Raw genomic sequence first — 11494 nt, 5'->3', positions numbered from 1 at the left:
GGGGGGGGGATATGTAAATGATTGCTTACTTCCTATGGAGTGCTGTAACAAGGATTGCTAACCAACTGCAGCTTCCAATGACTACTCTAAACCTTTATAATTTCTTTAGATATATCTTTGCTATGTGAAGTCTTACAAAAGGATTCCACAAGCACTACTAAATTTAAAAAAAGGGGGGAAAAGAAGTCTACATAAGTGATAATAATAACCTGAATTATAGTAAGTTTTACAGAGCGAGATCACAGGAGCATTTGGAAGAAAAAGGTCTGAGTATATGACACAGCATGGCGATGTCTAAGCTGGAAGCTGCAGGAAGGACATGAAAGTTGCTCACATTAAGACAGAATAAAATACTAAAAGTAATTATAGGTAAAAGGTTTTTATTTTTTCCAAATTCCTTTTATAAGAGATCTCTTTATAAGAGATCTCTGCTAATTGACCTATCAAAAAAAAAGGGAAATGAAGGTCAGACTAATCTTTTTATAATTACAAACTTAAAAAATTGTGAAAAATTATTATAATTCAATGTGGCCAAAAATTTGAGTGTGCTCTTGAGTTTATAAACAAACTATCTTGCGTATGTGTTTTTGTTCGTCTCTCTGTCCAATCTGTAAACAGCTGTTTTATTTGAGCTCAACAAATTTTTCTTCTTTTATATTTTTTGTTTGAAGCAATTGTCTGTAATCTTAATTTGGCTTATAGATAAATATTATCTAAATTAAAGATATGCTTCTACCAAGTTGCCAGCTAGTCAAAATTATGTTAAAATTGGTCTTATCAATGTCATGATATATTATAACCTGAGAGTCTCTCACTGTTCAAAAACTGTTGTATCAAATATTATGACTGGATGTTCATAAACAACAACAAAAAAAAAGGGTTAAGGTAATTAAATAAAAATCCCTTAGGGTGGAGAGAGATTGCTGGACAGGACTCCAACTGATGAATAAAAAAGCAGCTGCCTGGAATAACATTAACCAGTTTTTATTCATTAATAAGAAGCCCCAATAATCTCCACACCCTTATGGGAGACAGCTCAATAATACTGTTCAAAATATATTACTGTGATATGTTTTCATTGGTCATTGTCAGAAGGTTAAATTTTCAAAAAATAAGACAATAAGGTTTTCTGATTAAAAAAATGCTATTGGTACCAAGCTAAATTAGGGAAACAAAATAATGACAATTTGTTATTGTTAACAATGTATTATTATTGCTAACAGTATATTAAATGCATTCATGCCTTCAAAATATACAGTATTCTAAAATGTAAAACTGGAATTATATAATGTTAGACATCTGCCTTTCTCTTATGCTCCAGATATTTGTAATAAGAGGTTCATGTCAACATGAGGTCATCATTCAAATGATAATTTTTTAACAAGAAGTTATGTGATATATATGCTATATATATGCCACTACATCTGGAAATGCTCAGATGTTGAACAGCCCAATGTTACAAATTTCCTCAATGACATCCTATTAGAACAAAACAAATTGGATAAAAGCTTCTTATGTATTAGATAGAGATGACTGACTAAAAGGGTTAATCTATTGCAATATTTAAATGTGATTAAGATGTGTTTACACATGTGTTTAAATGTTACACATTTAAGTGTATTTCATAAATGTCATCATGCCTGTTATGTTACAATACTACATATGGCTTTTGATTTCAAATTTTCTTTGTAAAACTATTTAACAGTTGTCTGTTAACATTGTGCAGGGATTCAACTACTAGAACACCCATGATTGATAAGAAATAACAGTTCTTTGGCAGTACTTTATAATTCAAAATGCTTAATACTCAGATAAAATTTTAATAATTAAGTTCATTGCTTCCATTACAATGTAATATCATTAATCATCTCTGCTGGATGTTTAACAACTGAGGTTTGGAGACCAAAAATTAGAGAGAGAAATTGGGCTAAGAGGACACCAATATTTTGGCCAAAGTCCTCCCAGGTCAATGAGGACCCTCTATTGTGATATCCTATAACTCAGTTGAGTCCCTGGTCTTCTGATCAAGGAGACTGTGGGACTACAGAGGAAAGTGATTCTATGGTGTATAGTGTGGCTAAGGAGAGTCACCAGAAGAGAAAAAGCCTCCCAAGCTTTCACAGAACACAACTTGGTCAAGCAATGGCCGGGACTCATCCTGATGGCTGACACTGACAGAAGTACTGAGAGGCATGCACATGGTTCCAAGGTAAATCCTGAGGAGATTTAACTGACCTTGATAGATAGCAAGAAATTAATTTTAATTAATACAGAGCTCATTTTAACTTGGTCTTGAACATCCAGCAGAAAGCATAACCACAAGATATTAGATAGATAAATAAATAAATAAATAAGGTGGCCCAGTACAGTTAATAACATGGAGACAAGCGTATGTTTGTATATTAACAGGTCATAAAACATCATTGCGGAAGCCATCCTGGAACATGGGGCCGTAATAGAGACAAGAGATCTTCAAACTCGTGAAGTCTGCTGCCAACAGATCTGTCATGGACTCTACAGTGGACTGATTATATTAACATGCTGTGTCTTTTACTTCTGTTCTGATGAAGCTAATCATATTTCAATTGTTAATTTACAAAAACAAAAAGGAGGGGGGCTGGGGATTTAGCTCAGCGGCAAAGCACCTGCCTGGCAAGCGCAAGGTCGTGAGTTCGGTTCCCGGTACCGGAGAAAAACCAAAAAAAAAAAAAAAAAAAAAAAAAAGACCACAAAAAGGAGGGGTTGTTGGGGACACTACAAAGTGGCTCTGAGCAGGATTTAATATTAACCAATTGGCTTTCCATGTTTACTTGTGAGTTGTCTGAAGCTTAGGCACCTTAGGCACCTTTCTGACAAGGCCACAGCTGAGGACATTTGGCTCCAACCCCAATTAACCACAAGGAGACTGCAGCTGCAGGCCCCACACTCCTACAATAAATACCAACCTAAAGGTAAAGTAGTTGTCCTGATTAACATAATTTACTACTTGGGAAAATTCTCCCAAGGTCCTGCAGGATTCTCGAGTTTTCTTGAGTATCCTCTCCCTTTGCTTGAAAACCTAATAAATACGGGCCGCCCAGAGCAATCTTTGGGTAACTCAGAGAATAGCGAGACTGTAAGGGAGTTAGTCCCTCCTGGTGCCCTAAAAACATTACCATTGTCTCATTTATTTAAGCCTTTGATGTCCACTCACTTGGGCGATTGCAGGCCTGATCATCCTGCAATAATTTAGGTTATTTAACCCGGTTTTTGATACAAAACAGTAAGACTAGAAAGGTGACAAGAATGGCCTGCCACATAGAAAAGGAAAGCTAAGCACACGTGCTGTCAATGTAAGTCACAGATGTACACAGAGCATCCAGCTGGCACGTGCTAGAACTGAACAGCAGAAAAAGCCACAAAGACTACATATAAAGTTAACAGTCAATGGATCATGAAGCAAGCAGGGAAAAAAAACTTCCTGCTGTGTGTGGTGATGCATGCCTGTAATCCCAACACTCAGGAGGCCAAGAAGAATTGCTGCATGTGTAAGGTCAGCATGGGCACATACCGAGTTCGAGGCCATTATGAACTCCATGGTGAGCCTCTGTCTCAAAAAACAAAACAAAACAAAACAACAGAAAGGAAAGAAGTTCCCAGCATGAAAGGACAATGGGAGCACAACATACCAAAACCTGTAATGGTAAATGCACACATAATAGTAACAGAATGACCCCCAACAAGTAACCTAAAGATGCATCTCAAGGTCCTAGAAAGATAAGAATAATCCAAATCTGACACTAACAGAGGGGAGGACATTACAAAGATCAGAGCAGAAACTGATAAACTGAAATTAAACAACAATACAAAGGACGGATGAACCGGAGTTAGTTCTTTGAAAGGATGGGAAGGTGGTCTGCAGGTGGGGAGGACCGCAGGCAGGAGGGTGGAAGGAAGTAAAGTGGATCACGATGCGGATGTATATGTGTACCAGTTCCCCCACAATGAACGTATTTACTACATATTGCAAATATGTACTAATAAAAAATTGAAAAAAAACACAAAGAAAAAAATAATAAAAAATACATAATTAAAAATAAAACAGCTGGTATGGTGGCACATGCCTATAATTCCAGCACTCGGGAGGCTGAGGCAGGAGAATCCCCATAAATTCAAAGCCAGCATGGGCTACATAGTGAGTTCAAGGCCAGCCTGAACTACGTAGCAAGACCCTATCTCAAAAAAATAAAGAAAATGGTGCAAATCAGCAGTTTCTTGTTAATCCACTCCCTATTACTCAGCAATTTAAAATAGGCAACATACCTGTACTCGTTAGTGTAGTCAAAATCTTGCTTATTATGAGTTGGCTTCAGGAAATTACACTCTATAATTCCAACTACTCCAACACCCATGTTGTTTGCCTGAAGTAACAACATGAAATCATCACTTTAGACATATCATGCTCAAAACATTCTTAAACAGAGATTTACAACTTGTAGAAAATATTTTCCTACATTTATCATAAGCAAGTCTCATGAAATTTAGACAGAAACCAGAACACTTTCTGGAAGTGATTTAGTTGGGGAAGGGGGAACATTAATGCCTAAATAGAGCCTTTCTCTAAAACCATTCCCATTACTTCCAAGTATCTACTTGGACAAGTACAGTATTATCATGCCATGCTCACATCTGTCCAAAAGAAAAAGGTCAACTACTAGGCTGCAATTCCTTGCAGAGCAGGAGCCACAAATAACTCATCTCAATGCGGCAGTGCCCTACACAGGTTGTGACATATAATACTCTGATGGTTTGCTAGATAACGGTTAACAGCCTACGGTCCAGCAGGAAGACCACTTGCAAAGAGTCAGGAGCTCAAGGCCAGCCTGGGCAACAGGGCAAAACCCCACCTCTAAAACCAAGGATAAAGCCAGTCATCCAGTTTCACATTCAGTTGCTAATGAGCAAGGAGTAAAACCTAGGTCAGGTGAATCTGTTTTTTTTTTTAAAACACTGACAGCTAAAATATTGGGCTCAAGTATGAGTCATATTCTGAATATTTACATGAGATTAACGAGTGCATTTTGCTCCAAATTATCACTTATTTCTGAGTCAACATTCAAAGAAAAAGATGAAACCATGTTTATAATGTAGGAAACGAGTGTTTTCGTAAACCATAAACTAAACTGCTCAAATCAAACCACAGCCCTGCTCACTTCACCTCACAGTATCTGTCCCAGTGACACCAAGGCCACACCCAACCCCACCCCCGTCTCTCTCTCCCCATTCTTGTGGTCCTCAGTCACAACACACCCAGGCCAACGGCCAACGTGCTCCTTTACACTGCCATCCTCCCAGAGGTCACCTCTTCCGGGAGGGCGCTTCTTGGACTTTCTAAGGCAGTGACATCAACAGAGTCACCAGTGTCTCCAAGAAGACTTTCCTGATGCTTTGAGGATATTCCACAGGACCCTCACCAACTGCGCTGTGGCATGCCGTGCAGCTCACCTTTATATGCTAAGCACATAGCATAGTATTTCATACTGAGTATCTGATACCCGTTTAATACGTCTACTGAACCCACAGAATGAAAGTATTTGGCCCACTCCATGTTCTGGTAAGACAAACATTAACACTTTGCTCGAACAGTCTATTTTTATCGCTAGGCATGGTGGTGCACACCTGTGACCCTAGCACTAGGGAGGCTGAGGCAAGAGGACTGCCAGGAGTTTGGGGCCAGCCTGGGCTACATAGTGAGTCCAGGCCAGCCTGACCTGCATGGCAAGATCCTGTCTCAAAAAACAAAAAACAAGGCCTGGCGTGGTGGCGCACGCCTGTAATCCCAGCACTCGGGAGGCTGAGGCAGAAGGATTATTGCAAGTTCGAGACCAGCCTGGGCTACAAAGTGAGCTCAAAGCCAGCCTGAACTGCAGAGCAAGACCCTGTCTCAAAAAGACAAAAAAACGAAAACAAACAAAAAAAAAACAGCCTATTTTTACAGTCATGCTCACCAAGAAACTATATACATTGTAAATTAAGTGAGCTGAAAAGGGGGCTTTGTATCCTATCTAGTTAAGTCAAATTCCTAAGTGATAAAACAGAAGGAATTTACACATTCTTATGTGGCAGATACACATTAGCAAAATTCCATTACCAAAACTGCATTTCTAATTACTAATAAAGTTGATTAACAGTATATTATAGAGTGTATCTGGCAAAAATAAGTATCTCAATTATAGCTGGAAAATTAACATTTTAAATAAATGTCACTGGTACCTCATATAATTGCCTTTTTAAAATTTCCTGACTAAAATTAGTTGTTGCAAATAACAGTCCAACAAAGTTCTTCTACTTCTGCAAAAGACAGACTGATTACTCTGGACTTGTGTCAAGTAAAACAGATGAAGCAAAGTTACAACCTGTGTTGGATTGTATTCAAGATGAAAAAAGAAAAAAGAGAGAAAATAAACTAGAAAAGAATATACCCAATATTATGGTTTGTGTCTAGATGTTCCCCAAAGGCCTCATGCACTCATATGTGGGACTTCTGGGAAGTAGGTAAAGCTAAAGTGTGTGATACTGGGATTAAGGGCAGGTATGGATGGTACCAATCAAAAAGGCCTGGGGCCTGGATGAAATACAAAGGGACAGAAAGAAGGTAAGCTTACTGCTGCTGCTTGCTGCTTCACTGCTTTCTGCCTGCCATGCTATGAACTGTTTTCTGCGATGCCCCTCTGCCATGCTGCCCTGCCTTACAGCCAGCTGACTATGGACTGAAACCTCTATAAACTGTGAGCCCAAAGAAATCTTTCCTCCTTTAATTTGTGGGCGTCAGGTATTTGTCCCAGCAACAAGAAAAGTAACTAAGACACTGTCTTAAAATCTGTTAACATACTAAGCCAAGTTTGGTGGCATATCCCTGTAATGTCAGTACTTGGGAGTCTGAGACAGGATCGCCACAAATGTGCAGCCAGCCTGAACTAGTGACACCCTGTCTAAAGCACCAACGTATAACTAAATAAATCCTTTCAACACAGTTAACTTTCACAATTATCACCAAACTCTCAGAAAATGCACACACATCCCAAAAAGCCTCCCTGAAAGCATACACGGACTGGCAGGTTGTCCTGGTAGGTTACGGCCATTATCCTAAAGTGAATTCCACAACAGTGAAAGTTTCTAACAGGACAGTTTTAATACATTTAGGAGTTCCAGAAAAGCAAATAACCTACGCAATACCGTTTTTCAGGCTGATTCAGTCAGTACTAATAAATGGCAACCAATTTCATTCTATGAAATAGTCACTGGATCCACATCCAAATGCAGTCAAAGGTGTGCATGGTTGCCTGAGATCTTACACCAACTGCAGAACCTATGTATTAGCCCCAATTTCCTTTTCTGTAAAGCAAGAATAAATATTTTACCTCTCCTACTACATCTGTTCAGAGTCAAGTAAGAAATTAATGCAAAGTTCAATGCCATACAAAGGTTAGATCTGGCATACACAGCTTGGGGGGAAAAACATCGCAAAGTTATTTTATCTTTGATCCAGTAACCTTAGCCCAACTTTGTTAAAAGTAGACATTTTCTAAAAGGGAGGGGGGCAAACATTTTCTTTTCAAATACAGAATCTTACCCTTAGCTGACATCCAACTTTTTCGTAAGCTTTGATGAGTCTATTTCTGTGATACATCATTATCCCATAATGATCTTTATTTCTGCAGTTGAATCCAAAAGTAATTCTCACTGTTTTAGTCTTAAAATGTTAAGGAAAACTCTAAACACAAGATCTCACTCTGTCCCAATTATCATTTGTAAATATTTCATTTTTGTGGAGGAATGGCAGGGTCTCACTATGTAGCCCAGGCCGGCCTTGAATCATGGTGATGCTCCTGCCTCAGCCTCCAACATGCTGAGATTCTCTATTTCATTATTAATAGAGCCTAAAATACATAAAGAAAGGCAAAACCGAGCAGGATTAGAATCCCTATCAGAATAAAATGGAAAAGAGGCTTGACTGACAAATGTCTGCACAGCATCAAAAAAAGGATACTAAAAATTTAGGTCGATAAACATCACGTTCAATGTAGGCAAGACTCTTTGAAACTAGCTGTGTCTTCACTTTCTGTCCACGCAAGATGATCTGCATTCTTGGCTTTAGATATAATATACTGCAATAAGCCTGCAAAGAAACACAGCATTGTCTACTGGCTTGTTATTACACAGATGTGCCTTTAAATAGAAAGCTGTGTGCCTTTAGGACACACATAGTAATTCTTCAATAAAACAATATAGAGATAGGTCAAGGCTAAGTGATAAAGCATGTACTCAGCTGGTGTGAAGCCCTGGTTCCATCGCCAGCACCTGGGGGAAAAAAACACATACATACATACATACACACAGAGAAAGAGAGCGCGCCAGGGATGCAGCTCAGTGGTGTAGCAAGTATGAGGCCCTGAGTTCGACTCGTGGTACCAAAAAAGAGAAAAATAAGATCCCCCCACAAAAAACAGAGACAGAGTAAGAGACAAACACATACTGCAAAGGTATACTGGTTATTCTGATTATTTTTATTAAAAATAAACTCAAAGAACAAATAAATATGAACTTAATATTATGATTAATAAAAATGAGGTACAGGTAACAATTTACTGACCTATATGTTATTAAGTGAAAAAAAGGTATAGAATGTCATGCATGATCTCATTTTACTTATATATATGTATTTTTAAAGTACTAGGGATTGAACTCAGGGCCTTTATACTGAGCTACATCCCCAGTCCATTTTTTTCTTTTGAGACAAGTCTCACTATGCTGCCCAAGCTGGGATCAAACGTGCAATCCTCCTGCCTCAGCCTCCCAAAGGGCTGGAATTAGAAGCATGCACCATCATGCCTGACTTCATTTTAATTTTTGAAAAATGTATGTATGTACAAACAAGGGAATTTTGATCTTTGTCAAGTACACATTGACACTGATATTCTAATCTTTAAAATAATTTTATTTAGGCAAAAATGAGCAAGATTTAATACAAACAGAAGAATAATATACTACATATGTTTGACAAGTAAATTCTGAATAATACACCAACATTTAATCAAAGTAGACAAACATAGTGCTTTTTCAAAATGGAGCTGCTGAGGCTGGGGAGTTAGCTCAGCAGCACAGCGCCTGCCTGGCAAGCGCAAGGTCGTGAGTTCGATTCCCGACACGGGGCGGGGGGTGGGGGGGGTGGAGCTGCAGTCTAAGTATGTTGTCATTTCTTAAAACATGAATATTGAAACACTTTATAGACATCTGAGCAAACTTTACACCTGAAACGCATTAAAATAATGCTCTCTGGCTGGGGGTATAGTTCAGTGGCACAGCACCCGCCTGGCAAGTGAGAGGTAAGTTCGATTCCTGGTCCCAAATAAATAAATTAAATTAAATTAAATTAAATGCTCTTTTCCCATCCCCATGCAATCAGAAACATCTGAAGGAAAAGCACTGAGTAACTCAAAAAGGCTAAGTAACAAGTTGAATACAAACTAAAATCAGAACTTTTGTTTTTGTCCCGACTGCCCATTTCAAAAGCGATGTCTATCACTGTTCAATTCATTAATGATACTTAAAACCCTGCACACTCTGATGCTCTGGTTGCCACTGGACCTACATCATACTTGAGCAAGATTTTTTTTCTCCCCTTTTTGCAGGAGCAGTAACTGGGAATCCAACCCAGGGACATAAGGCACTATATCACCAGCCCTTTTTATTTCTTATTTTGAGACAAGTTCTCTGTAAATTGCCCTGGCTGGCCTTGAATGTGAGAACTTCCTGCCTTAGCCTCCAGAGCAGCTGCATTCTAACCGCCAGGCCATACCCCAGTATGGCAGGACGTATCAAGAAATAGTGCACTTCTACACCGTTCACTGCCAGGACCTCACACAAAGTTCCACAGCAACCGTGTAAACTGTCCAAAAGTCTGTTTGCAGTTATGAAATAACTTTAGCACACACATCAACAAAAACAGCAAAGTTAGTCTTATGTCAAAGTTTGTCAACATGTCATATCATCTTGACTAAAAAACAGTATTTTCATTATCATATCAACCTTGTTACAGATTTTTATTTTTTCAATCTTAAAAATATGCCCATTTCTATACTCAAATCTCAAGCTAAAATGTTTGCAAAATTATAATAATAACAATCTATATAGTCTATATTGATTTAGGAGGACAACTAGGACAGTATTTGGCAAGTATTCCAGAACATTGTAAGAAAAAAATTGAAAAGAAAACACACTCTGAATTTGGTATTTTGTAACTGAATCGAACAGTATGGCCAGCCCAGAAATATACTGTGGACCGGCTCAGTGATACAGTGCCTGCCTACTGCGTTCAAGCCAGCGGGGTAAACACTACTTCCAGCACCACTAATTCAAATAATCTAGGCGCACAGTGAAAGAACCAAAGGCACTATTAAACTTGATTAAAACAAAACAAGGTTTTCTAAGCAAATAAAACACACATGCATAATGAAGAGCAGAGTGCCAGCCCCTGGCAGCCGCCGTGATGCCAATGGGCAGACGGCCGACAGCAGGCAGCACCAGCGCATCCTCAGCCACCCAGCTCGGCACAGAGCTGCATACGTACCCTCAGGGAATAGTCACTCTCAGGGGCAATCTGGTCTATCCTTTCTTGCTTCTTGTACCCTTTCTTCCCTGTGGTCTCATCTAAATCCTCAGGAATTCTGATGTCATATTTATCCTTTTCAAAATCAAACTCTGTTGCATTTTTGTAGCTGTAAAAATAATTTTAGAAAGCAAAATTTAACTTCACAGCAAGATAAGCAAGCAAGCAAGCAAATACAGAAAAACCAAAAACAAACCTACATGTGGTAGACTTCATGGAGGGGGAAGGCTGGATACAAAAGCAAGAAAAAAAGAAAAGGAATCTAGGAAATCATGTCATGCATGTGCTGGCAATGGGAATGCAAAATGACAGTCTAGTGGGCAAACACTAGCAGTTTCTCAAATTACTGAAAACACTGCCTGGCATGACGTCACATGCCTATAATCCTAGTACTTTTGGAGGCTGAGGCAGGAGGATCACATTTCAAGCCGTCTCAGTGACTTAACAAGACCTTGTCTCAAAAAAAAAAGGTGGGGGCTGAGCATGTGGATCAGTAGGAAGGCCCTGAATTTAATCTCCAGTACCCTCTCTCTCCCTCTCCCTCTCTTCCCTCCCTTACCGTATGACCCACCAATTACACTCCTGGGCACTTTTTTAAAAAGTAAAGCCTACATTCCCAGCAAACACCTGTATATCAATGTTTCCAGCATTATTTGTAACAGCACCACATACACAGCTCAGACGTCCTTTACCAGGTGAACAGTTAAATGCAATGAGCGTCTGTCCACACAATAATACACTATTAACAAGAAGCCGACTGATGGGCTGGGGATTTAGCTCAGCGGCAAAAGCGCCTGCCTGGCAAGCGCAAGGTCGTGAGTTCGGTTCCCGGTACCGGAGAAAAAA

The 11494-nt window shown here is 39.1% G+C and overlaps 1 protein-coding gene across 3 annotated transcripts in view; it reads right to left on the bottom strand.

Annotated features, from left to right (window-relative positions):
* Morc3 (MORC family CW-type zinc finger 3) overlaps positions 1-11494 on the bottom strand; it is a 51325-nt gene that overhangs the window by 25070 nt on the left and 14761 nt on the right. For 2 of the 3 annotated variants that reach the window (XM_005375731.2, XM_005375733.2), the window contains 4 exons: positions 10610-10757; positions 8030-8158; positions 7613-7732; positions 4303-4400 (listed from right to left, as the gene is read on the bottom strand). In XM_005375731.2, coding sequence (XP_005375788.1) covers positions 4303-4400; positions 7613-7732; positions 8030-8158; positions 10610-10757 — 495 coding nt within the window. The remainder of the gene's footprint in view (positions 1-4302; positions 4401-7612; positions 7733-8029; positions 8159-10609; positions 10758-11494) is intronic. The other variant, XM_013504602.1, reaches the window with a different exon arrangement.

The sequence above is a fragment of the Chinchilla lanigera genome, unplaced genomic scaffold (genome assembly GCF_000276665.1).
Source record: "Chinchilla lanigera isolate Chin_1 unplaced genomic scaffold, ChiLan1.0 scaffold00006, whole genome shotgun sequence".
In the NCBI taxonomy this organism is placed as follows: Eukaryota; Metazoa; Chordata; class Mammalia; order Rodentia; family Chinchillidae; genus Chinchilla; species Chinchilla lanigera.
This window is presented reverse-complemented; position numbering and strand designations above follow the sequence as displayed.